Source organism: Capricornis sumatraensis, chromosome 20, assembly GCF_032405125.1.
Source record: "Capricornis sumatraensis isolate serow.1 chromosome 20, serow.2, whole genome shotgun sequence".
In the NCBI taxonomy this organism is placed as follows: Eukaryota; Metazoa; Chordata; class Mammalia; order Artiodactyla; family Bovidae; genus Capricornis; species Capricornis sumatraensis.
In genome coordinates this window covers 57,516,848-57,544,780 of record NC_091088.1, presented here as the reverse complement: position 1 = coordinate 57,544,780, position 27,933 = coordinate 57,516,848, and the positions used below count along the sequence as shown (strand labels likewise).

The 27,933-nt window shown below is 42.8% G+C and overlaps 2 protein-coding genes and 1 non-coding gene across 4 annotated transcripts; 1 reads left to right on the top strand and 2 right to left on the bottom strand.

The window, feature by feature from the left end:
- Window positions 1-97: 97 nt before the first annotated feature.
- On the bottom strand, window positions 98-7,720 carry ZNF233 (zinc finger protein 233). Its single transcript, XM_068993084.1, is given in 9 exon segments — window positions 98-689; window positions 691-816; window positions 818-1,004; window positions 1,007-1,422; window positions 1,424-1,754; window positions 3,426-3,518; window positions 4,319-4,443; window positions 6,066-6,139; window positions 7,706-7,720. Coding segments are annotated over 9 exon segments (1,959 nt in total).
- A 1,094-nt stretch (window positions 7,721-8,814) lies between these two features.
- Window positions 8,815-8,887, top strand: TRNAE-UUC (transfer RNA glutamic acid (anticodon UUC)). Its single transcript has one exon. It is a non-coding gene; the product is annotated as a tRNA-Glu (tRNA).
- Window positions 8,888-15,214: 6,327 nt separating this feature from the next.
- LOC138095837 (zinc finger protein 227) lies at window positions 15,215-26,088 on the bottom strand. Of its 2 annotated transcripts, XM_068991759.1 has the most exons (5): window positions 25,974-26,088; window positions 24,183-24,244; window positions 22,622-22,748; window positions 21,386-21,508; window positions 15,215-17,302 (listed from the first exon to the last, which is right to left on the bottom strand). In XM_068991759.1, exons 2-5 carry the CDS (start codon window positions 24,240-24,242, stop codon window positions 15,246-15,248), a joined length of 2,367 nt encoding a protein of 788 aa, XP_068847860.1. In that variant the 5' UTR covers window positions 24,243-24,244; window positions 25,974-26,088; the 3' UTR covers window positions 15,215-15,245. The 2 variants fall into 2 exon arrangements, with proteins under 2 accessions (XP_068847860.1, XP_068847861.1); XM_068991760.1 differs by lacking the exons at window positions 24,183-24,244; window positions 25,974-26,088 and having other exon boundaries at window positions 21,413-21,508.
- Window positions 26,089-27,933: the final 1,845 nt, after the last annotated feature.

The window sequence follows — 27,933 nt, the reverse complement described above, 5'->3', positions numbered from 1 at the left end:
ACTAGCCCCTGCTGTGTGGGTTTTCTGATAAAAATGTCACATCTAGGTTCTGAAGAAATTTTTATCACACTTATCGTGTGTACTGGACTGATCACTACTATGGACTCTGATGAACCTGAAGACAAGAAATCTTGCTAAGGCCCTTACCACAGTCAAAACATTTGTAGGGTTTCTCTCCTGTATGGACCCTCCAATGAAGATGGGAGGTGTGACTGAAGCTCTTCCCACACATGCTGCACTTATAGGGTCTCTCTCCTGTGTGAATACTCAGATGAACGTGAAGGTATCAGTTCCAGATGAAGCCTTTCCCACATTCTTCACATTTCTAGGGTTTCTCCCCTGTATGGACTCTCTGATGGGCTTGAAGATGTGAGCTCCAACTGAAACTCTTCCCACACACATCACACATGTAGAGTTTCTCTCAGGTGTTGATCCACTGGTGGCCTTGAATATGTGAGCTCTGACTGAAGCCTTTCCCACATGTATCACACCTATAGGGTTTCTCCCTTAAATGGACTTTCTGATGGGCCTGAAGATGGGAAATCTGACTGAAGTCCTTGCCACACATATCACATTTGTAGGGTTTCTCTCCTGTGTGGACTCTCTGATGGGTCTGAAGATGGAAATTCCAGCTGAAGTTCTTATCACACACATCACATTTGTAGGGTTTCCCCCCAGTGTAGATTCTGATGGGCTTAAAGGTTTGAGGCCTCATATACTTCACATTTATATGGTTTCTCTCTAGTGTGAACTTTTTGAAGGGGACCACAGCTCTGGCTGAACATCCTGTCACGTGTGTTCCATTTGGATGTTTTGAGGGTAGGCTGTTTGATGGGTTTGAAGTTGTGATATCTTATTGAAGCCTTTACCACACAGCTCACATTTCCAAGATTTCTCTTCAGTGTTGTCCACACAGCAACTGTTGAGGTCCAAGACATGACTGAAGCCCTTCCTATACTGGCCACATCTATACAGATCCACCCTGGGGTGAATGGGCTCATCAGAGGAAGGGAGGAGTTCTGATTGAAGCACTCAGCACACACCTGACATCGGTAAGGTTTCTCCCCTGGGTTGGCTCTCTGGTGGGTTTGCATATGTGAGCTCTGACTCAAGCCCTTCCCACACTCACTACACATACAGGGCTCCTCTCCTACTTGCAGCTGCTGCTGAAGTTCAAGATCACAGCCAAGGTTGATGCCTTTTCCATTCTCATCAGAGGTCTGACCTTCTGAGTGGATGATGCTATGCTGGGATGTGTTCCTCACAAAGTCTTTTCCACAATTATTGTGGCCAGATGCCATCTTGCTTTTGTGTACTTCCTGATCACCATGGTGATGAGAGATCATTCTCATGACACAATGATCACACAGCCACAGTTTATTTTTTATGTCAATTTGCTGATACATACTCTGATAATTCTGACTCTCTCAGATTCATTTTCCTCCAGAAATCTCAGGAGGTCTGAATTTGAGGTTCTTGATTGTTGACACTATTGGAACTCTTCCCTTGAAACTTTCCCACACAGTTCTCATCTTCAGCAACCTCAGCAGATTCTGCTGCCCACACCCGACAGGAGGAATCAACTTGTTTTAGTAATTTGGACTTGTTGCTTTGCAGACCTATTATTGAGTCCTGAGTTCTGGTTAATTTATTTGTAACTTGTTCCCATATCTGCCTGTACATAAGGCCTTCATGCAAAATGTGTCTTAGTCCTACTTCTTGAAGAGTCTCTATTTCATTTTTATTCCTGTGTCCTAGAAGGATAAAAAATTCAGAGATGAAAGTGAGGACAAGTTCAGGGATATAGGATATTTCACAGGTCGACTGTGTTGGGAGATCCTATTCAACAAGTGGATTGTTCAACTGGATTCTTAGTTTTATCATGTCTATGGAAACAAAGAAGTAATAATGAGACTCATTTAGAAGTATGCTGATGGGACTTCCCTTGTGGTCCAGTGGTTAAAACTCTGCATTCTCAATGCAGTGGGTATCAGTTCAATCTGTTGGTTGGGGAACTAAGATCCCACATGCTGCATGGCATGGCCTAAAAATAAATAAATGAATAAAATTAAAATTTAAAAAAAGAACTAATATGCCGAGGCTTATACATGAGGTCAAAATGAGAAATACAGCACTACAGAGCATGGGATGTTCTCAGCAAAAGTGAAAAGGATATATTTGTAAAGGGAGACATCGCCTCTGTCCTGATAATGAACCCGTGAGATGATAACTTTATTTTCCTTAATTTAGCCACTAAATGCACATGTTAATACCTAAGCTGGGCTTCCCAGGTGGCACATTGGTAATGAATCCTCCTGCCAGTGCAGGAGATGCAAGCGATGTGGGTTTGATCCCTGGGTCGGGAAAATCCCCTGGAGTAGGAAATGGCAACCCACTCCACTATTCTCGCCTGGGAAATCCCATGGGCAGAGGAGCTCAGAGGGCTACGTCCATGGGGTCACAAAGAGTTGGAGATGACTGAGCACAAGCACAATACAGAAGCTAGATTTGAGAGAGTTCTTCTTTATTTCAATGATATCTGAATATATAATATTCAACTAATGAACATTATAACTGGGAGAAAAACTAGAAAACGTATTCCCTTAGCTGACACATCCTATGGCAGTAAAAAATCCTATGTTAATTATTGCTGCTAAATTTGACTGGATTTTCTGATAAGTCTGAATGGCTAATATTATTTTCCAAGTTTTGTAGATATGAATCAGCAAATACCAATAGGTCTGTGGTAGCCAGCACACAAGACAGCCCCCAATGATCCCTGCTTCCTGATATGAACACCCTATTGAAGTCCCCTCCTATCAGGACTGGTAAGCAAAGCCAATAGGATATGGCAGCAGTGCTGGTACGTCACTTCCAAGATTATCCCATAAAAGACACTGTAGTTTCTGGCCTTCTACTCCCTTGGGAAAACTAGCTGCCGTGTTTTGAGAACATTCAGGGACAGGGCTGTTTGCCAATGGACTAAGGCCTCCTCTCCTGTCAAGCCAGGGTAGAACTGAGGCCTCCTGCCAACAACTCTGTGAATGACCCCATCTTGGAAGCACGTCCTTCAGGCCCATCAAGCCTTCAAAGGACTGCAGCTCTGGCAGACTTGAGATCTTATGAGATCGTGAGCCAGAACCATCCTGCGAGGCTGCCCCAGAATCCTGATGCACAGAAACTGTAACGTCTATAGTTTTAAGTTGAGAAATTTAAGAATAATTTGTCATACAGCAACAGATGACTAAGTAGGTACATAGAAACTAAAGTTAGACATTCATCAGAAGATGAACTGTGTTCTGAAATAATCCTTTCATCACACCAGTTTATTCTCCACTCGTGAGCTGTCTGCAGGAGGGGACAGTGTGAGCCACTTAGCATCACTCTCTGTGAGCTGCAAGGGCTCAGGCCTGCACGGTTCTCACCTGAACACTCGTCTCGGGTTTCTGGCTCCATCACCCAAAGCTGCTCTTCCCTCCCCAACTGGAGTATTATATCTAATGTGAAGGGTTGATATCCTGTGAAAAAGTAACCATACATGTGTAAGGTGAATAAAAACAAAATTTTTAATTCTAATACTATGATCTTCATGCACTCTAAGCAGTATTTTTCCAAATTCTGATCATGACCTGTTGTAATAAATACCTCTTCTGTTGTGATTGGGCCCACAAATAAACAGATGCACATCACTGAAACAAGTGACTGAATCCTAACCATTATCTACTTTCTAAAAAACAAGGATTCTACTTTTACAGCTTTGTAGATCTCAACGTTCATGTGTTTTTATTTCATATTGTACAGAAGCTTTACTTTACATGATTAAATAGGTTAGCTTATTTCAACTGCCACTTAACTTTGGTCTTTTGTTTGCTTGTTTGTTTTTTTGGCTGTGTCCTGCAGCACGTGGGATCTTAGTTACCTGACCAGGGTCTTGAACCTGTGCCCCCTGCACTGGAAGTGCAGAGTCTCTTACCCACTGGACCACCAGGGAAGTCCCTGATTAACTACTTTGATCATATCTCCTTTCCTGTTTTTCACTCACAGTTTCTGTTGCACTATACGCAGTTTCTGACAAGCTATGCTACTTCCGTCCTAGTTCATTAAATGCAATCATGATACAATTCACTAACTGACCTTAAACCACATGAAGATGTTACAACTGCAATTTATGAAAACAGACAAGGAATAAATAAGATGTCCCATGAAAAGGAGGAAATTCAGGCCCCCACCTGCAAGGAAGCATTTCAAGGGCCCCCAAATCTTAAACATGTTGACACCAAGGCACTCTTGAGGGTTGACAGAGTCCCTGAGCCCTCACCCATGGAGACCAGGTTCCAGAAGTTCTCCAGCATCACGTCATGGTACAGCTTCCTCTGGGCCAAGTCTAGCACTCCCAGCTCCTCCTTGGTGAAGGTCACAGCCATCTCTTTGAAGGACTGCCTCCTACAACACCAAACACATGTAGCCTCAATCTTATGATCAGTAGAGTGTGGGGGGTAGGAAGTCACTGTTTATTTTTAGAAGAAGTCACTGTTTAATGGGTATGGAATTTCACTTTGAGAAGAAAAAAGTTCTGGAGATGTGTTCAACCGTGTGAATGTACTTAAAAGTACCGAACTGCACATACTGTGTAATTCCATTAACATGAAACTCAAGAAATGATGAATCTAGTCTGTAGTGACATAAAGTAAATCAGTTGCTGCCTATAGTCAGGCATGTGGGATAGGGATTAACTGGGGATGAGGGAAACTTTTTGGTGATGAAAATGGTCTACATCTAGACTGAGGCAGTGGTCACATGGGTATGTTTGTCAGAATTGATCAAATACACTTATTATATGTAAATTACATGTAAATTTCACCCCAAAATGATATAAAAAAACACAATTAACAAAGCAACACAAACCACAGAAAGGAAAAAAATTACTCCCAAAATGTATATATAACAAAGGACTTGAACTCAGAAAATATAAAGAACTCCTCAATAATAAAATCTAGAAGTCAAAATTTTAAATGGGCAAACAACTTCAGAAAGCTTTTCATAAGAGACATGACAATGGAGAAAACCCACAAAAAAGTATTCAACATCATGAGGGAAAAAGAAATCACAGTTGTGGTGAGATGTCATTCCATTCAGCTCAGTTCAGTCACTCAGTCCTGTCCGACTCTTTGTGACCCCATGAACTTCAGCATGCCAGGCTTCCCTGTCCATCACCAACTCCTGGAGCTTACTCAAACTCCAGTCCATTGCGTTGGTGATGCCATCCAACCATCTCATCCTCTGTCGTCCCCTTCTCCTCCCACCTTCAATCTTTCCCGGTATCAGGGTCTTTTCCAATGAGTCAGTTCTTTGCATCAGGTGGCCAAAGTATTGGAGTTTCAGCTTCAACATCAATCCTTCCAGTGAATATTCAGGGCTGATTTCCTTTAGGATTGACAGGCTTCTCAAGAGTGCTCTCCAACACCACAGTTCAAAAGCATTGATTCTTTGGTGCTCAGTTTTCTTTATAGTCCAACTCTCACATCCATACCTACTCTCACAATCATAGCTTTGACTAGATGGACCTTTGATGGTAATGTCTCTGCTTTTTAATATGCTGTCTAGGTTGGTCATAGCTTTTCTTCCAAGGAGCAAGTGTCTTTTAATTTCATGGCTGCAGTCACCATCTGCAGTGATTTTGGAGCCCAGGAAAATAGTCTGTCACTGTTTCCATTGTTTCCCCATCTATTTGCCATGAAGTGATGGGACTGGATGCCATGACCTTAGTTTTCTGAATGTTGAGTTTTAAGCCAACTTTTTCACTCTCCTCTTTCACTTTCATCAAGAGGCTCTTTAGTTCTTCTTCACTTTTGTCCAACTCTTTGTGACTTCACGGACTATACTGTTCATGGAATTTTCCAAGCCAGAATACTGGAGTGGGTAACCTTTCCCTTCTCCAGGGGATCTTCTCAACCCAGGGATCAAACTCAGGTCTCTCACATTGCAAGCAGATTCTTTTCCAGCTGAGCCACAAGGGAAGCCTGTTATTTCATTAGAATGGCTTAAAGAAACAAGATCCATAATACCAAATGACAGAAAAGAAGAAGGGCACAATGAAAATTTCATGCACCACTGATGTGTTGTCAAATGGTACAGGTATCTTGGAAAAGAGTTTATATTCACTTACCCTACAAATCCAGTCATTCCATTTCTAAATGTTTACCCAAAAGATATGAAAACACATCTCTAAGAAGGTCTGTGAGGCATGATCATGAGAGCAAAACAATTAAAAGCTACAAACAGGGACTTCCCTGGCAGTCCAGTGGTTAAAACTCCACGCTCCCTTGGCAGGAGGCTTGGGTTCAATCCCTGGTCAGGGAATTAAGATCCCGTATGCCACAAACTATGGCCAAAAAAATAAATTAATGAATGAAATAAATAATATACAAATAAATCATGAAAATTTAAAAATAAATACATTAAAGCTACAAACAGCTCAAATATCTCTTAAAAGGACAAACTGTGATCTATTCATAAAATGGAATATGATAAAAAGGAATGGATTACTGACACCTGCAACAACACAGTTGAATCTCAAAAACATTATGCAGGGTCAAAGAAGTACAAGAGTACATACAGTATGATTTTGTTAAATATGTTTAATTTGAAAACAAATCTAATCATATGATGACAGATCAGAACAGGAGATGCTTCCCAGTCAAAGAAACTGACTTGAAAGAGACATGAGAGAACTTTGGGGGTATTGTAACAGTTTTTATTTCTGTTTTGGATAGCAGGCTAATGCAATTACACAGCTTTGAAAACAGGATATACAACTGTCATTGACCCAACACTTAAGATTTCTGTAGTTTTTGTAAGTAAATAATATTCCATTTTTAAAAGCCCTAGGCAAAAGTGTTATGAATCAAAACCAAGTTTATTCAGAGGTACAACAGTCTGTAGGCTTAACTGTGACTTCTGAATGGTTAAATAAAACACAGAAACCCTTCTGAGGTAATACATAAAAGAATGCTGAATCATAAAACCCAATTGATTATATTAAGTGAAAATATAAAATTTAAATCTGTACATAGACTATGATTCTAAGTAAATAAAGTATAGCTGACTTATAAGCAGTGTAGTAATTTGAGTTTTTCAAATTTTTTGATGTTTGAATTTCTGTACTATTATTTGTGAAATAAAGATGACCAAATAAAAAATATATATAACTAAAAGCAAAAGCAAAAAATATAACCATAAAAAAGCAAGTACATGGCATACAAGGAATGTTTTCTTCCTTTATCCTTCCCACGGAAGAGAAAAAAGATAACAGAAGAGAAAAGAGGAAAAAAAGAGAGAAAAACAAACAAAACAAAACATGATAATAGAGAAAAGACTTGTGATTGTTAAAGGGGAGCTGGGTAGAAGAGGGATGCACTGAGTTTGGAATTAGCAGATGCAAACTACTATACATAAGATGGATAAACAACAAGGTCCTACTGTATAGTATGAGAACTATATTCAATACCCTGTGACAAACCATAATGGAAAAGAATCTGAACAAGAATGTGTTTATATGCATAACGCAATCACTCTGCTGTACGGTGGAAATTAACACAACACTGTAAATCAATTATGCTTCAATTTTCAAAAATGTGCCTAATCTTTAAGAAAAGAGAATCTTTGTGGAAAGAGATGTAATTTTAAGAGATAAAACTCAACTCACCTGGAACTTGGTCATGCTCTGCCACCCATTCTGGGGAAAGTCAAGAGTCCTGGGGAGACATATTGGCAAAGGAGAAAGAAGCCTTGAGACACAGGTCCAAGCCCAAGTGGCTGCTTCGTGTGAATCACCAGACCCTCTGGCCCTTGGGCAGTGAACAGTCTGCTCAAGTCTAAGGAGCAGAGCTCATGCAAGAGTCCCTTGGGGCTCCCGGGGTTCAGGGCCATCATTCTCATCCTGGGTATTGGGGGAGATGAAAGGCAGTGGGATGTACTGGCTATGAGACTGGAATCTGACGCCAACAGTTCCCAGGTCAACCCTGGTACTACTCCTGTGACATAAGATACTGGTTTTCTGCCCTCAGTTCCTGACACAGGGCTCCTGAAACCCTCATAATTTCCTGAATGCTAGAAGTGTGTTTTCTTTTGCCTTCATTCCACTAAAGGAGTCTTTTTATAACATCAGATTTTAGAGACTGTTCAATGCTCTGTCTTAAGAAATTCACCCTTATTTCTGACAAGTCCATAGTTCTGATTGGCTATGTCACTTAATAGTTTCTGGTCTTGTAATGATAGTTCATTGATATCAGCATTTATAAAAGGTATAAATACAGTACTTGTGAATTTTCTCCAAGTAGCCAGAAGAGTCTCAATGGCACATCCCCCTCTGTCGTGACGACTGAAGTAAAAACAATTTTTTTTTTTTAATACAACTGCTAGGTTTTTTGTTTTTTTTTTTTTCATTTTAAACAGAAGTGCCATGGTTTGTCTCGCTTAAATGAATACTGTAGTGGCCACAACAGATCTGAATTTATAAGGGTGCTTTGGGGATTAAGTGAGCAAGTCCAATAGCCCTGAATAGGCAAGTCCATCCAGACAGAAAGTCAATTAGTGGTTGCCAGGGGCTGGGAGGGGCAAGTGAGAGGTGATGGATCAGGGGCAGGGGTTTCTTCTGGGGGTGATGAAAATGTTCTGGAACTAGACAGTGGTGATGGTTGTACAATCCTGTGAATATACTGAAAACCAGTAAGTTGTATATTTTGTAAGAAAAAGTATATGTGAATCTTATATGTGAATTACAACTCAAGTTAAAAAATAGGAGAAGAAAGGACTTCCCTGGTGGTCCAGTGGTTAAGACTCTGTGCTTTCACTGCAGAGGGCATAGGTTCAAACCCTGGTCAGGAAACTATAACCCCACAAGTCACAAGGAGCAGCCTAAAAAATATTTTTTTAATAAAAAAAATGTTTTTAATACGGGGAAAAAACAGCCTTGGCTCAGTGCCTGGCACATAACACAAGCTCTCAAGAAGTGATGATATGATTATTTTCCCCATATAATGGAAGAGAAAGCTGAGGATTCATGCAATTACTTTATTGATAACCACAGAGCTCATGAGACCTGACTGACATGAATCCAACTCTGATTCCAGGGCTGGTCTCCAGGTCTCTAATCACACAGAAGGGTATCCTTGGGGAGAAATGAAAGGGGAGTTGGAGAATACAGACTCTGCACATGGAATCAAAGGATGACCGAAGACACAATTTCTCAGGCAAGGATTGGGCTGGACCGTCTCAGAGGTTCCTCTGAGCTGTAAAATCCTGAGGCTGTTCCTGATTGGGAGGAGAGGGGATAAATTGCATCTTCCAATTTTTTCCTCTGGGTTTCAGGAATCTCAGTTATCAACCTGGTTCCAACCCATCCAGGCTCTATGTGACAGTGGTTAACACGCATGTAGACCCCAGATGGGTTGGAACCAGGTTGATGAATGAGATTCCCAACAAAGATCTGTATAGTCAAAGCTATGGTTTTTCCAGTAGTCACGTATGGATATGAGGGTTGGATTATAAAGAAGACTGAGTGCCGAAGAATTGACGCTCTTGAACAGTGGTGCTGGAGAACTCTTTCGAGAGTCCCTTGGACTGTCACGTATGGATGTGAGAGTTGGACTGTGAAGAAGGCTGAGTGCCGAAGAATTGATGCTTTTGAACTGTGGTGTTGGAGAAGACTCTTGAGAGTCCCTTGGACTGCAAGGAGATCCAACCAGTCCATTCTGAAGGAGATCAGCCCTGGGATTTCTTTGGAAGGAATGATGCTAAAGCTGAAACTCCAGTACTTAGGCCACCTCATGCGAAGAGTTGACTCACTGGAAAAGACTCTGATGCTGGGAGGGATTGGGGCAGGAGGAGAAGGGGCCGACCGAGGATGAGATGGCTGGGTGGCATCACTGACTCGATGGACGTGAATCTGAGTGAACTCCCGGAGTTGGTGATGGACAGGGAGGCCTGGCGTGCTGCAATTCATGGGGTCGCAGAGAGGACACGACTGAGGGACTGAACTGAACTGGACTGGAAGGAGATCAAACCAGTCAATCCTAAAGGAAATCAATCCTGAATATTCATTGGAAGGACTGACGCTGAAGCTCCAATCCTTTGGCCACTTGATGTGAAGACCTGACTCATTAGAAAAGACCCTGATGCTGGGAAAGATTGAACGCAGGAGAAGAAGGGTGGATGTCACTGCCGACTCAATGGACTTGAGTTTGAGCAAACTCCAGGAGATGGTGAAGGATAGGGAAGCCTAGCACGCTGCAGTCCATGGGGTTGAAAAGATTCAAACACGACTGAGCAACTTTCACTTCACTTCACAATGCATATAAAGCTTGTAGAAGAGTACCTGGCATTCACTATGTCAACACATTATTATTACTCATTCATCAAAAAGTCGCATCCAAACTCCCATTTATTCTATAAACACTGGAACATTTGTCTGGTAGAAAAAACCTGCTCATGAGTGAAGGAAAGTTGTTGCCCACCTGGCAGAAATGACACGGCAAGATAAAATTCCCTCACGTTGGTACAATGTACCAGAATTCGTGGGTCACTCACTCTCTCCTCTCTGTGAGTCCTCTTTGAGAAATCAGGGTCAGGAATGGAAAGATAGGAAGATACGGAAGAATGAAAAGTCACAGTTGTGTGTCTCAGGCCCAGGATAATTTATAGCGGACATCCCCATCCCAGGGGTGAGACCCTCTTCTTCCTTTAAAAAAGGTCGGGGCTGTGAGTATCAAAGGAATCCACGGAAAACTCCTCTTTCTGTAGAAGTTAGAGAAGAGCCAGTGGCTCTGCAGCTGGAGCTCAGAATACCCGGGGCCCACAGAGGCTTTGAAGGACTGAAAGCATCGCGGAAAGAAGAAACTGAACAATCGACCGTTTTTAGCAGGTGCCAGCGATCGGTTCTAAGCAGTTTCACATTTGCTTCACGTGAATCTCATCACATGCCAAATAAGGAGGTACCACTACTAACTCCTCTTTACAGAAGTGAATGGGAGCAATCTGATAATTCTACGGAGAGTATATCCCTAAGAGATGGCAGAGCGTGCACAACGTAAGGGAGGCGAGGAAAACCGAGGGGCTGAGACTCTCAAACTCGGAGAGCGCTACCCCGCTTCGCCCCCCCCCAACCAGGGTACCCGAGAACCTCACCAAACGCCAGACGCAAAAACCGTCATCCTTGCCCTCCATTGCTTGTTTCCCGAGGGTGAAGGCGACGGCGGCAGCTGCGTATTCCACATCCAGACAGGATCAGAACAGACCCAGACTCTCTCTAGGTACTGACTCATCTCAGAAGATACTGAAGCCTCTCACTCCTGTAGCGGAAGTGCCCGCTGCTCTAGGACTACACCTCCCAGAATCCCACACCGGAACAAGGGCTACGGCCCCTCACCCTCGGGGGCGGAAGTGGCGCTGAATCCCCGGCGCACTGGATCACACTTCCCAGAATCCTCGGCGAAAGTAGCGAAATGTTAAAGCTCCTTCAGTTCACCGAGGTGCTGTTTTAGCTTGATCTTTCTTTTCCTTCCTGTCTTTTGGAGGGTTTTGGGTGTTGTTTTCATTACATTACTAAAGTGTGACTGAAAAGTAAATGTAGGTGCATGAGAAAAGAAGGGCGAAGAAAGAATCTCAAACTTGGTTTATTGTGTTTTTTTACTTGTACCTAGATGCACTTAGACCACTGACAATGTTTACTTGGCATGACCTAGTCATTCCAATATGTTAAAGACTCACCAGAAGGAAAAGTAACCTTTGATCAAGCCAGAAAACAAATAACAAACGTTTCCCACTTTTGTTGGCTTTAATTGCTCCTTTTGAAAGCTGGAGTTTCTAGCAAATGAAAGAAGATGCATTAGCAAGAAGGAAATACTGTAATTTGAAAAAGAAAGGCCTAGAATACAGGCATACCTCGGAGATATTTTAGGTTAGATTCCTATTCCAGACCACTGCAACAGAGCAAATTATGAAATAACGTGAGCGCCATGAATGGTCTAGTTTCCCAGTGCATGTTATTACACTATAGTAGTCAAGGTATGCAATTACTTATTAAAAAATAACGTATGTACCTTAATTTTAAAATGCTGTTGGAAAAATAGTACCAGAAGACTTGCTTGACACAGGTTTGCCACAGACCTTCAATTTGTAAACTCATCGTAACAAATAAAACCATCATAAATACTACAGAATGTTTTTTCTCCAGGTTGGTCTAAATCACTGAGCCATGATGATTATTCAGAAAGTTGGTGTGAAAGTGGGGGTATCCTGCTCAGATAAGCGTAACAAGTTCAACTCCTTTTTTTCAACTTTATAAGGTATAATTGACAAGTAAAATGTTAATATATGTGTTGAATTGATATATACTGTGAAAGGATTCCCACAAATGAATTACTTAACACATCATCACATAGCTAACTCTTTGGGGGGCAGGGAGACCCTTTAATATCTATTCTTAGCAAATTTCAACTATAGTCACCAAGCTATAGAATAGATCCTTTGATCTTACTCATCTTAAAGGTGAAAGTTTGTACCCTTTTTATAATCTCTCCCCATTCCCAGGCAGCCACCATTCTTATACTCACTGTCTCTAGTAAGTTTGACACTTTTCCCCCTTTGGATTCCACATATAAGATAAAATAATACCATGCAGTGTCTTTCTGTGTCTTGTTTCATTTAGTTTATGTCCTACAGTTTCATTCATGTTGTCACAAATATTTCTCCATATTTTTCCTGTGAACGAATGGTTAGAACGGTTTGATTCCAGTTTTTTTTTTTTTTTTAAGAAACAATACTTCATGGAGGTTCTGTTTGTATCTCCTATTATCCTAACTGGAAGCTGCCAAGACACCCTTAAAAAGAACAAGATGAGAAAATGTCTTCTACCAAATACCAAGACTCATTGCAAAGCTATGCTGAAGTAGTGTGGTATTAGTAAAGTAGACCAATCAAAAGGAATTGAGAGTCAAGAAATCTATCTAATCATATTTAAATCACTGATTTTCTTCAAAAGTGGCACTGCAAAATAGTGGGGAATAAGGGAAATTTTCAGTAACTGGTATAGCTGCTGCTGCTGCTGCTAAGTTGTGTCAGTCGTGTCCGACTCTGTGCGACCCCATAGACGGCAGCCCACCAGGCTCCTCCGTCCCTGGGATTCCCCAGGCAAGACTGAATATTCAAATGGTGAATAATTAAATTATATGGGAGGAAATATAGACCTTTCTTTAAAGATTCTGTAAGTTGATTTTAGTTCTGTCACCTATCAAAAAATAAATAAAAAGAACAGGGAGAGAGAAAAGGGAATGAGAGAACTGATAAGTTTGAATAAGGCCTGGAGTTTAGACAATGTTATATATCAATATTCAATTTTCCTGAGTGCTAAACATGTAGATATGTAAGTAAATTTCCTTGTTCTTACAATATATCAATAAGTCTAAATACTTAAGTATTTAGATGCAAAGGGTAAAAGGACTGAAACATACTCATGGTTAAGAAAAAGTACCTGTCAATGTGATATTACTCAGCCATAAAAAGGAATGCATTTGTCAGTTCTAATGAGGCGGAAGAACCTAGAGCCTATTATATAGAGTGCAGTAAGTCAGAAAGAGAAAGACAAATGTCGTATATTAACACATGTATATGGAATCTAGAAAGATGGCTCTGATGAACCAATCTGAAAGGCAGCAGTGGAGATGCAGACAGAGAGAACAGACTTGCGGACACAGTGTGGGAAGAAGGTGGGAAAAACTGAGAGAATAGCATTGAAACATATGCATTGCCAGGTGTAAACTTAGCCGGTGGAAAGGTGCTGCATGACATGGGAGCTCAAATCCGATGTTCCACTGACAACCTAGAGGAGTGGGGTTGGAGGTGGGAGGGAGGTTCAAGAGGGAGGGGACGTGTATACCTATAGCTGATTAATGTTGATATATGGCAGAAACCAACATAATATTGTAAAGCAGTTATCCTCCAATTAAAAATACTTTTAAAAGTATGTGTCAATATGTGTGTACATACATACACATTCACATCCATTAAGAGAATATGTTTCAAATATGTTAACTGGTGAATCTGAGTAAAGAGTGCCTGAAAGATTTCAGATAGTTTTTACAATTTCTGGCATGTGTTAAATTATTTGAAAACAAGTTTAAAGAAACATAAAAAATTTACACGAAGCAAAATTCCATCATTTAGAGATCAGTAAAAATAAATACCTACCTTTTCTTTTTAATGAGATCACACAAAAATCCCATGCTTTGTTTCTCCAGGTGAACGTTTTCTGGATATCTTCCAACGTCCGTTAACAACAATTTGCACTAGATAAATAAATCATAAAATACTTTGGCAACCCAACTGATTATTTCTATGTTTGCTATTATAAACAATGATGCAGTGAACATTCCTTCATATACATCTGTGGCAGATACATGTTTTAAGTCATATTATCATATAAAATAGTCATATTATGAATTCTTGGCTATATGAAACTTTTAGTATTTTATTCATTTTCATAGTTTTACAGTATTAGTAAAAAAAAAAATGGCCATTATAAATAAGTATAAAATGGAAGTTGATGAAAAAATAACCCCAAGTCTTCCTTGACTCCCACCCTCCCACCAAAAAACTAGCTAGTATATGGCAAATATCCTTTTCACACATTATCTTTAGGCATATATTCACTTTGTAGTGGTGGATGGTTTAGTTGCTAAGTTGTGTCTGACTCTTGTGACCCCACGGACTGTAGCCTGCCAGGCTCCTCTGTACATGGTGTTTTCCAGGCAAAATTACTGGAGTGGGTTGCCATTTCCTTCTCCAATATTCACTCTGAGAGATCATTTAAATCAAATGGATCTTACCAAGAGGGTTACAACCTATTTTTTCCCTGTTACTATCTATGGTTCTATGTCACCAACCATTTTAATGGATTTGCTAGAAAGAGCCACCTGAAGGAATCCCTTTCCATCTCAATATTTTATAGCAGCGGACCCCAACCTTATTGGCACCAGGGACTGGTTGTGTGGAAGACAATTTTTCAAAGGACCAGAGGTAGGAGGAATGGTTTTGGGATGATTCAAGCACATCCTTAGCTCCACCTCAGATCATCAGGCATTAGATCTTAGAGGTTGGAGACCCGTGCTTTATAGTTTATCACCAGCATGGACTCTCCAAAACCCTGAATCTGTGTATCCTGACTCAAGCAGTCAACACGTTTCTCATTTTTAAAGATTCTTGCCAGTGTGGACTTTCTGATGGTATGTCAGCCGTGAACGGTGACTGAAGTCCTTACCGCATACGTCGCACTTGTAGGGTTTTTCTCCTGTGTGGACCCTCTGGTGGGCTTGAAGCCGAGAACTCTGACTGAAGCCCTTCCCACAATCCTCACATTTAAACAGTTTCTCCCGGGTGTGGACGCTCAGGTGGACTCGAAGATTGGAGGGGAGACTGAAGGCCTTCCCGCACTCCTCACACTTGTGGGGTTTCTCTCCTGTGTGGACCCTCTGGTGGTGGCGAAGGTTCAGGCTCCGCCCGAAGCCTTTCCCACACTCCTCACACTTGTAAGGCTTTTCGCCAGTGTGGCCCCTCTGGTGGTAAATAAACTGGGAACTGTATCGGAAGCCCTTCCCACACACATCGCATTTGTAGGGCTTCTCCCCGGTGTGGACCCTCTGATGGGACTGAAGACCCGAGGACTGGCTGAAGCCCTTCCCGCAGACACCACACTTGTAGGGTTTCTCGCCTGTGTGGACCCGCTGATGGACGCGGAAGTCTATGGCCTGGCTAAAGCTCTTGTCACACGCCTCACATTTGTAGGGCTTCTCTCCTGAGTGGACTCGCTGATGAGCATGAAGGTTGGACCTCCAGCTGAAGCCCTTCCCGCATGCCTCGCAGGTGTATGGTTTCTCTCCGGTGTGAATGACCTGGTGCAGCTTCAGGTTGGAACTGTAACTGAAGTCCTTGCCGCACACGTCGCACCTGTAGGGCTTCTCCCCGGTGTGGACTCGCTGGTGGGTCTGGAGCTTGGAGGACTGGCTGAAGCCCTTCCCGCACGTCTCGCACTTGAACCGCTTCTCCCCGGTGTGGACGTTCTGGTGGACTTGGAGATTTGAAGCCTGACTGAAGCCCTTCCCACACTCCTTGCAGGTGTAGGGCTTCTCCCCTGTATGGACGCGGAAGTGGATGTGGAGGTCCGTGTTCCGGGTGAAGCCTTTGCCGCAGGCCTCACACCGGTAGGGCTTCTCTCCAGTGTGGACCCGCCGGTGGCAAATCAGAGGCGAGTTGTGACTGAACCCCTTGCCGCAGACGTCACACTTATAGGGCTTCTCCCCGGTGTGGACCCTCTGGTGTATGTGGTAATGGGCGGCCTGCGTGAAGCCCTTCCCGCACTCCTCACACTTGTAGGGTTTCTCGCCCCTGTGGACCCGCTGGTGAACACGGAGGTTGACGCTCCAGCCGAAGCCCTTCCCGCACTCTTCACACTTGTAGGGCTTCTCTTCCGTGTGGACTCTCTGATGGCACTGAAAATTGGAACTCTGGCTGAAGCATTTACCGCACTCCTCGCATCTGTAAGGTTTCTCCCCTGTGTGCGTCCGGTAATGGATGATGAGGCCTGTGCTGCTACCAAAGGCCTTGCCACAACTGTCACACCTGTAGGACTTTTCTCCTGTGGGGTTAGAGTGATGGGGGTGAAAGGAGTTCTGATGGAAATAATCGCCGGATTCAGGACAATTATTGACAGTCCCTCCTGGGTGAGTTTTCTGATGAGTCTGCAGATGGGAGCATTCTTCTCCAGGGTCAACCTTCTGATGAACTGGGAGCACTGTGCCATGACTGAAGCCCTCCCCACACACTCTACAGGGACGCGGTCTCTCTCCTTTGCAGGGTATCTGTTTTGTGTCAGTTTTACCAGGATCGCTCAGTGGTGAATTCTTTGTGAAGCCTTCACATACATGCAGATGACTTTTCACAGTCATCTGTTTATCTCTGCTTGGATTCTCCGACTCACTCAGACACCTACTCCCACCAGAAGCCTGGGCTGTCAGAATCAAAAACTCCTGATTCTCAAGGCAACTGAAGTGATCTCCTTTATGATTCATTATATGGTTCTCATCTTCAGAAACTTGAAGAGAATCACCTTGCAGGAACCAGGAACTCTTCCTTTGCAGAGTTAAATCATTTGCGGCCTGTTTCCAGATTTGCCAGCAGGACAGCTCTTCACATGAGAGGTATTGTAACATGACTTTTCCAAGAGTCTCCATCTCATTTGGGATCTTGCTGCCTAAAGAAAAGACGATATTCAGAGGTGAGGACAAGTAAATGCTTTGTTCAGAAATACCGGGGTTTCACACCTGGGCCATGGGATGAGGCCTTGATAATCCAGTGCAAGAGTCATGTCTGTACCACACCATTTATCCTTGTTATTTCCAAAACAAAGAAAGGGGTCAGCAAACTCTTAAGGAAACGTGATCCATTTAGAACCACAGGTCTAACAGTTTGATAGGAGGGTGGTAGGTTTGAAACCAGGTGGCTGCAGCACAACTAAGACAACCCACACTCCAGACAAAAGCAACATCAATTAAAAGCCCCCTGCTTTTCCTTAGCAGCCTTACAATAAGTGGGCTTCTACCCAGTTAGGTTACAAAAGCTCAGAGTGCAGGCACAAAACAGTACTTTAGGTCCTGGTACCAATGATCTTCCAAGAGCAAATCTGGGAAGCGGTTGGGATAATAGCATCCATTGTTCTAAACCTGGGAGTGATTCAGGTCTCTGTGAAAAGCAGCAGGAAAGGGGAAAACTAACTTTGAACAGCTGAGAAAGAACTTGGGTGGAGGAAAGAAAGAAAGCAGAGTGCAGACTCTCAAAGGAAACCTCGAATGGGAGGAGAGGGGGTGTTCTATTCAACTTAGAAAGTTTTTGTCCAAGAAGCTGTGAAGCTTGCCTTTTCTCTTATTCCCTTTGGGCTCTCTGCTTGAATGTCACTCTGTTGGGTGAGGCCTTCCTATCACCCAATGTAAAAATAATTCCTCCCCACTCCTCACGTTTTCCATTCTTCCCATCTGTCTTACTCTGCTTCATGTTCCCCACAGCACTTACTGATTTACTAATACTCCCTAGTTTTTTCTTCCCTCTTAGACCCACTAGAATAACAGTCATAAGGAAGACATGCACTTTGCTTTCTTCCCTGCTTTATCCCCACTGTAGCAGAATCCTTCGAATTGCTGACATGTTTTAGAGAACTGTGAAACCAATCCCACACCTTGTGACGTTGGGGAAAAAGAAAAGATTAAAAACATGAAGTGTATCAGAAGCAGTACGGGTACCACGACATGAAATGCCTGTTTCAGCTGTAGACATACACATAAATATGCACGTGCATTATATTCATGCTGGGTTGGGATGCAAAATACTTCTTGTGGAGGATCACAGTGAAAAATGTATGGAAGGGGCTCCCCTGGTGGTCCAGTGATTAGGAATCCACTTGCCAATGCAGGGGACACGGGTTCGATCCCTGGTCTGGGAAGATTCCACGGGGCAACTAAACTCATGCACTACAACTACTTTGCTTGTACTCCAGAGCCTGCGAGTGGCAGTTACTGAAGCCTGCAGACCTCGAGCCTGCGCACAAGAGAAGCCACCACAATGAAAAGTCCGCACACCACAACTAGAGAGCAGTCCCTGCTTGCCACAATTAGAGAACGCCAACGCAACAACGAAGACCCAGCACAATAATTAATTAATTAATTAATTTTTTAAAATGTATGGAAGCCTCTGGCTTAAAATGTTTAAGGGGGTGTCAAGTCCTGAATGATTCATTTCCTTAAATGGAAAGTTATAGTCAAATACAAGCTGAACGAGTCCCAACAGTCATGTGTACACTTCTGGGTATGACAGGCTTGCTAACTGAACATCCTTAAGATGCCCATGCCCTAATCCCCGGAGCCTGCAGATATGTGAATGGACACAGCAACAAGGACTTTGGGTTTGACTGAATGAAGGATCCTGAGATGGGGAGGTTATCCTGGATTCTCCAGATGAGCCCAGAGTAAAGACAAGGGTCCTTGTAAGAGGGAGACAGGAAAGAACTCTCCCAGAGTTCTCTACACATCTCCTTCCAGTACCAATCTGTATCCTTTTTGCTATAATAAAATCGTAATTGTACGTAGAGAGCTTTCCTGAGCTTGTCCTGAGTTGTCCTAGCAAATTATTGTAGAAATGTCTGAATTTGTAGCCAGTTGGTCAGAAGTGAGGCCCTGGGAACCCCAGGCTGGTGTCTGAAGTCCTGGTGGGCAGTGCCCTTAGCCTGTGAACTTTGCATGTTTGGTATCAGAACTCACTGCAACATGTAGAAGGCTTCTTATGTTGCCTGTGACATCAGCCTATTATGACACCAGGTTGCAAAGTACACTGAAAAATCTACTTAGATTTTCTGTAAAAATTCTGTAGTTTTCTTTCCTAGGATGTGAATTACACTGGAAAATCTATTTAGGAATTCTGTCATTTTCTTTCCTAATCAGAACTCCTTCATATCCATGGGTTATGTCAATGCCCTTAGACTTCTGGAAATATCCAGCTTGAAACAATTACCATATATGTCATATGACTGCTTGGGTAGTGGCTACTTGGAAGTTCAGTGGGAAGTTGGCTGGAGGGATGAGGCAGTTCCTGTTCATAAGCAGCCAACTTGAAATTGTTACATGAGAAGTGATGAACTATAATGCCTGGCATCTTGGTATGGCTAGTTTTTGATAATTTAGTGATACATTCTGATAACTGTGAACAGCTTTTATCTTCTAAGGTTACTGAGTATGTACTGTTCACATTGAAAAATGTTAAGAAATTAGAATTACATTAGAGGTTCATGGGGAGACAATGTTCCAAAATGATCCATTAAATCCTGAAACGTGGATGATGAAGAAGTTAAAAAAAAAAAAAAAAACTACAAAAAAAGTTTGAGAAAGGGTGGCAGAAAATGCTACCAGATTTCTTAAGAGAAAGACTTGGTCTATGGCACAAAGCTGAAGTGTGGCAATATGGAGGCCCATGATTCCGGAGGTCCAGTGTGCAATGCAAAAACACTGTAAATTAACTATACTTCAATCTGAAAAAAAAGAAAAAGAAAAGCGAGATCTTTTCCTGTGAGGCTCATGATTCCGGAGGTCCGGTGTGCAATGTAAAAACACTGTAAATTAACTATACTTCAATCTAAAAAAAGAAAAAGAAAAGCGAGATCCTTTCCTGTGAAGCAAGTACGTAATATTCCTGAATGCATCAAATGTGAAGCAACACGTAGACCTGAGAAGGGAGACGGACAAACGGAGGCAGATCGGCAGTTCCCAGAATTCAGGGCCTGGTCCATCATATTTGCAGATAAGCTTCTCTGCTTCATTCTTCAGGCAGAGGGAGAGTATATACACTTACATTCCCATGAACGTCTAATACATTTAAATGGGTAGAAGTGAGGAATGTGCAAATTAAAGCGAAAGAAAGGAAAGAAGCGGAGGGAAAGGAAAAGGAGATCAGAAAGTGAAGTGAACAAAGCAGATCTGAGCGAGGGCAGGAGAACCGAGGGCCACGGAGGGGCTGGGGATCCGGAGGATGAAGCGCACTTCACGGATGAGGAAGGCTGAGGTCACAGGTCAGGACTGTGAGGAGAGCTTCCTCACCCCTGCTCCAAACAACAGTAATTCTTAGAGTAATTTCTTCACCCAAGAATTATGTGCTGGGCACCTACCACGCAGAAGGGCCGTTGGAGGCTTTGAACAGAGACAGCAAACGCAACTGCCCAAATTCGTACTTTCACAGGGAGACAGATGATGAGCAAGGAAATAAAGACAGGTTACTGGGTCAGGAGGTGGTCAGTGCTTAGACACAGATTAAGACAGGGTGAAGGCATGGAGAATGGGGAGAGGATGGGACAGTGAATGGGGCAGACACAGAAGGGCCGTCTGATGAGATGAGATTCGAGCAAAGACCTGAGCGAGCAAGGGAGTGGCTGGGGGCCTGGACACTGAGGCAGAGAGCAAGTCGAAGGCCAGGAAGCAGAAGAGAATACTCCAAAAAGGGCCAGGATGGCAGGGATGATGAAAGCAAGGGTCAACGGCCAGGCGATCAGAGAGGAACTTGGTGAGAAAGCTAGGCCAGGTAGGGTCCTGCAGTCCACTGGAAGGTCTCAGAATGAGAGGGGAGGCCTTGGAAGTTTCAAGGAGAGGAATGGCGTAATCTTACTCACTTTCTAAAGAACCAGTCTGGCTACTATATGAGATTACAGGGGTGCAAGGGTGGAAGCGTGGAGACCAGTGTGGAGGCTGCTGTCACGGGCAAGAGACGACGGCATGGATGTGGAGAGCAGATGAACTAATACCTGAAGTAACAGCTGAGTGGATCTCACTGGAATGCCCATTTCTTTGGGTTTCCCTCTCCAATGTCCACAGTTTTTCTTCTATCTCCAACTGGGATACCATATCTGCTTTGAAGGGAAGATGGCCTAGGAAAAGCCAGATTTATATATATAAGGTGAACACACCGCTAAAAGAGATGTTTGTCCAAATTCTATAACCCTTGAGTGATATTTCAAAAACTTTTTGATCAAGAACCGTAATAATAAATAAATTTAGGGAACTACCCTCAATGTTTTGTAATAACCTACAAGGGAAAAGAAACTGAAGAAGAATATGTATATACAACTGCGTCACTTTGCTATACACCTGAAAGTGACACAACATTGAATTAATGTATCAACTATACTTCAATTAAAACAAAAAAAGAAATGTCATAACCTAGTTCATGACTATATATAGATAAAATCAGATTTAGCCAATGTCTGTTTTTATCATATTTCCCACATTCTCACAGTACTTAATGCAAACGGTCATGGGTTTTGCTGCAATGTGAGTGGGTCTTGATAAGGAACTCTGACAGTTTCTATTCTTATTCTATTTTATAGAAAAAAAAATAATCCCAGTACAATAAACTAAGGTGACTCCATGATCCACCAAAATATTTGACAAAGTATAGAGGCTAAGCTGCGCATTTCTAGTTCATCTAAAACAGGGTTTTTCAATCAGGCACTACCGATATTCTGGACTGGCTATTCTGTGTGGTGAGGGTTGTGCTGTGCATTGGAGAAGGTTTAACCGCACTGCCAGCCACGAGATGCCGGTAGCACCCCTCCCTCAGCTGTGACAATCAAAACGGTCTCCAGACATCACTAAACATCCCCAGGGAGGCAAAATCACCCCTGGACAGAATTCTGCCCAAGTAGACAGGGATCAGAGAATCCTGAGAATTAGAAACGTCTGTCTTCCAGGTCAGGGAACCATTTCAAAAGGTCCAAGGTGGACAAGGAAATCACAATCCACTCCGGTATTCTTGCCTGGGAAATCCCATGGACAGAGGAGCTGGTGGGCTAGTTTGTGGGGGTCACAAAAGAGTTGGACACAACTTAGCAACTAAACCACAACAACAACAAAATAGTAACTATAAAACTAACCTTCGGTTAAAAAAAAAAATTGGCTAAAAGGTCCAACCCTTCAAACAAAGAAGGATCAGAGACTCTCAAGGGGGATGACGTTCAGGGTCAGAGGGCGCCCGTCCTCACCCACTAAGACCAGGTTCTGGAAGTTCTCCACCATCACATCCTGGTACAGCTTCCTCTGGGCTGAGTCCAGCAACCCCAGCTCCTCCTCAGTGAAGACCACAGCGACATCCTTGAAGGTCACGGCCTCCTACAACATCAAACACGTGTCAACTCAGTCTTACAACCTCCACTGAAAGGACAGCATCAAGCAGGATAAAGAAGATGAACCCCCAAAACGGTTACTGATTTGGAGGGACTCCAGGCAGTTTTCGGTCCCAACACCTGTCTCTTTCTCTCAGTGACAGTGTTGTCACCTCCCTACCACCCCACTCCATCACTGTTTTTAACGTCTGCAAAGGTCACAGGCCATCAGTAACCCTCCAGGACAGGTGCACAGCTTGTGGTCTGTGCTTTAAAGGCATGAGCCACATCCAGAAACTGCTGCATCCACAGCTGGTGAAGACACAGGCTAAGTTCACACTTCAAGGCTTTAATTACAGGATACTGGGCAAATTCCCTCACCTCTCACTATCTTAGTTTCCTCTATATAATGCTATCTAAATCACAAAGTGTTTGAAAGGATCACATTAATGAATACATGTAAATCACTTACACTGGTGCCTGGAACATAATAAGTGCTCCGTAAATGTGAACAAGCAGTTTTATTATCATCTCTTTCATTTCATTTTGTTAAGGCAAATTCTTAACCACTGGACAGGGAGGCCTGGCGTGCTGTGGTTCATGGGGTCGCAAAGAGTCAGACACGACTGAGCGACTGAACTGAACTGAAAGCCTTAAAAAATGAAACAAAAAAAATTCAAGAATCTAAGTGAAATAAATAAATAGAAAGATTTATTAACATTTTCACACATTTAGTTATTAATGATCATTATTTTTATAAATCTACTTTCCTTTTTTTGACACGTCTATTAATTTCTTTTATTCATATTCCAACTGGGTCTTAGTTTGTGTTGCTAATTTTGATAAGAATTAGATATTAAACCTTTATCTAATGCTTACAGGTACACCTCACTGGACTTCCCTGGTGGTCCAGTGGTTAAGAATTTGCCTCCCAGCGCAGGGCACATGGGTTCAATCCCTGGTCTGGGAAGATTCCACATACCGTGGGGCAACTAAGCCCACACACCAGAAGTAGAGAGTAGCCCCCTCTTGCCACAACTAGAGAAAGCCAGTGTATAGCAACAAAGACCTAGCACAGCCAATAAATCAGTTACACAATAAAATTCTAAATAAATCAATAAGTATATCCCATCAGTTCTAATATTGCAAATATATAGTCGTGAGTGCCTATGAAAAAAGAAAATGAGAAAGAGAAAACAGCCAGTTTGTAGGGAGGGTAGCACTGTAAATTATGTTTGTCTATTTTAAGTTTCCCTAATTTTTTCAAAGATTGCTTTGTGAAGCAAAGATGATAAAACAAACAAAACACACAGCCTAGCACACAACGTGCACTCAAGATGTGTTGTGTTCATTAAGCTTTCCAAGGAAGATTAGGGACAAAGATGTCCCTAATCTCTGAGAAATAAAATCCTTAGAAGACAGAAAGCAATGCCTTACTTACCTGAAACTCGGTCATTTTCTCATGTTCCTTCTGGGGAAAGTCAGAGTCCTGAGAAGGCATAACTGGGGAAAGACAAAGAAGCCATGAGATGCAGGCCATGGCTTTTATGACCCCATGTGGATCTTTGCAGAAATTATGCACGAACACGCATGCTCCAGGGCAGATACGCCCACATAGCGTGGTAAGCAGAGCTAGGAGTAGACTGCAGCTACTAAGAAGACTGTCAGCCAGACTGCAGCCAATGGACAAGGAACAATCTGCACAACAACACACAGTATCCCTACTGTGAAGATTTCTGCTCCTACTATACACAAAATGAACAGATGGCCTATGGAACGGGAGGAAATGTCTGCAAATGATGCGACCGACAAGGAGTTAATCTTCAAAATATACAAACAGCCCATATAGCTTAATATCAAAAATGCAAACAACAGGGGGACTTCCCTGGAGGTCCAGTGGTTAGGATTCCAGGCTCTCACTGCTGTGACCCAGGTTCAATCCTTGGTTGGGAAACCAAGATCCCTGCAAGCTGTGAGGTACAGCCCAAAATACAAAATAAAATAAAAATAAATTTCAAAAGAAAGCAAACAACCCAATCAAAAAACAGACAGAAGACCTAAACAGACATCTCCAAAGAAGACATACAGGTGGTTAAAAGGCACATGATAAGATGCTCATCGTCACTAATTATTAGAGAGATGTAAATCAAAACTACAATGAGGTACCACTTCACAGTGGTCAGAATGTCCATCATTAAAAAGTCTACAAACAATAAATGCTGGAGAGGGTGTAGAGGAAAGGAAACCCGCTTACACTACTGGTGGCAATGTAACCTAGTGAAGCCACCTGGAAAACAATATGCAGATTCCTCAAAAAACTAAAAGCAGAGTTGCCATATAATCCAGCAATTCCACTCCTGGACATACACTCAGATAAAACTATAATTTGAAAAGATACATGCATCCCAATGTTCACAGCAGCACTATCCACAACAGCCAAGACATGGTAACCACCTAAATATCCATTGACAGATGAATGGATAAAGTACATGTTGTGTATACATATGCAAAGGAATATTACTCAGACATTAAAAAGAACAAAACAATGCCATTTGCAGCAACATGGATGGGCCTAGAGATTATTACACTAAACGAAGCCCCAAAGAAAAAGGCAAATACTATATGACATTACTTAAATGTGGGATCTAAAGTATGACACACATCCATGAAACAAAAACAGACTCATAAAGAACAAACTGTTGTTGGCCACAGGGAGCGGGGAAGGGGGGGAGGAGGGAGGGGGAGGGGACGGGAGGGGGGAGAGGGGGAGGGAGGAGGGGAGAGGGGACATTAGGGAAGGGGAGTATTGGGAGTTTGGGATTAGTAGATGCAAACTATTATGTACAGAATGGGTAAACAAGGTCCTACTGTGTAGCACGGGGAACTGTATTCAATATTCGGGGATAATCATAATAAAAAGAATATAACTGAGTCAATTTGCTATATAGCAGAAATTAACACAACCTTGTAAATCAACTATACTTCAAAAATATGTTCTTATATTTAAAACCTAAAGTAAATAAAATGTTTTCTATTTTAATATTTACTTATTTCAAAAACATATTTATGGTAGAAATACACACGCACATATTAACAAGCATATTAAATATTCTCAGATATATTCAATAGATAACTGAACGTTTTCCTAGTGGTAATTTATTGAGTGAAGGAAACCTAATTAACTGAGAACAGATGACCGACCAAGAAAGACCTTTCTTTCATTAGTATGTACCTGCGGCTATGCTCTGAGGAGGCAGGAAGTCCTTCCCTTCCCCTCTTTCCGGATTCAGGACGGGCGATGAAAACGATGCGGTGGGACAGAATGACTGTGTTCGTCTCACGTTTCCTGTATAAACTGCAGCGGACATTCCGAGGCGCTAGCGCGGGGTGACTCAGTGCTTCCTAAAGAAAGAGATCAGTCAAAACTCGGAAGGAGCTGTCTCCGGACGGAAAGGCCACGCCATCGCTCCTGGGTATCTTCCCTGGGGCATCCAGTCAAAACGGTGCTCCTGGGAAGATTAACTGCATCAACAGCAAAAGCCTACCCGTGGTGCCACCAGTATTCGAAGCTGCTGACACGTGTGATCTCACTTGAATCTAATCACAACCCTAACCAGTAGTGACCATATCTCTTGCAGTTTTACAGAGGATGAAAGTAGGGAAACGGATAATCAACAGCGCGTCATGTATCGTACGGACAGAAGTTAGCAGCGCTGCTTGGCAAGCCAGGGAGGAGAGCAGAGGGATTCCGCACTTCTGCTCTCCTCTTCTTGGCTTTCGCCGGCGGCCACGACCTCTCCATACTAAGACAGGCGGCCAGGTAGTAACTAGTACTACGCTCAAACCAGAAAAGCTCGGAGGGGTCGAGGGGGCGCAGGGATAACTCACCTCCCAGTCCGAAAGAAATGGTGGCGGCTGCGCTTTCCCGGAGCGGAAGAGCCTCTGACTACACAGAGCTCAGGAACTACACTTCCCAAAAGCCCTGGAGAACACGAGCAGCAGCCCCTCATTTCCGGAGAGATTTGGGGCGCGGGGCGGGGGTGGTGGTGGGTAGGGCGGCCAAATACATTTCCCAGGACCCCAAGTGGAGGAAGGGCCATGCCCGCCCCTTTGGAGTTTCAACCCGACTCTCGGGAGTTCTCGGCCAAAGATTTCCAGAAACTCCTTCATGCCATCCTGTTCCTGCCAACCTAAAGCAGTTCTCTGACGCCAGCAGTGCTTTGCTTTATCTCATTGATAAAACATAACTAATATTTGAAGAGTCAGAATCTTAATAAAAAGAACTATAAGAAACATATCAATGCAGTAGGATTCTAACCACTCTACCAGAAAAAACAAATGGGGCGCGGGTGGGGGGTGGGGAGGATGATAGCTTTAAAATGTAGTTTTCACGTTTTTAGATATGAGTGAAAGATCCCGAAATGCAATGGGGGAAGATCATCGATTTCTACTATTGTTAACAGAAAAGTCAAATGATTCAGAACTTGGCTGCTGAGGACAACTAGACATGAAGTGGAAAGACAAGTTTCGTAGCCTGTGGGATCAATTTCTCAATGCAATCAGGGCCTTTGTACTCAACCCTCAGAGTTACTGAATTTGAAAGATGAAAACATTATTGTTAATTCGCTGTTTAGTGGCCTCACTCGTGTCCAACTCTTGGCGACCCTATCGACTGCAGCCCACCAGGCTCCCCTGTCAAGGGGATCTCACAGGCAAGAATATTGGAGTGAGTTGCCATTCCCTTCTCCACGGGCTTTTCCACCACCCAGGAATCAAACCCTGGTTTCCACCAGGGAAGCTCCTAGCTGTTAAGACTTGGGCAGATACAATAAACTCACTTAAAGTAAAATTCTAAAAACCTGAAAAAAGAATTTTCCTTGTCCAAAGGACAACTAGACATGGAGTGGAAAGACAAATTTTGTAGACTGTGTGATCAATTTTTCGATGCAATCCGGGCCATTGTAATCAGAGAGTTACTGAATTTGAACTTTTCCTGTCCTTTTTCTTACAGCAATTTCATAAAAAAACCCAGTGCTTTCGGATCCTTTCACTAACCTTCTGATATGCATGAAAAATTTCTAAGACACTAAGCTCTGTAGATCACAACAAACTGTAAATTTCTTAGAGACGGGAATACCAGACCACTTCACCTGCCTCCTGAGAAACCTGTATGCAGGTTAAGAAGCAACAGT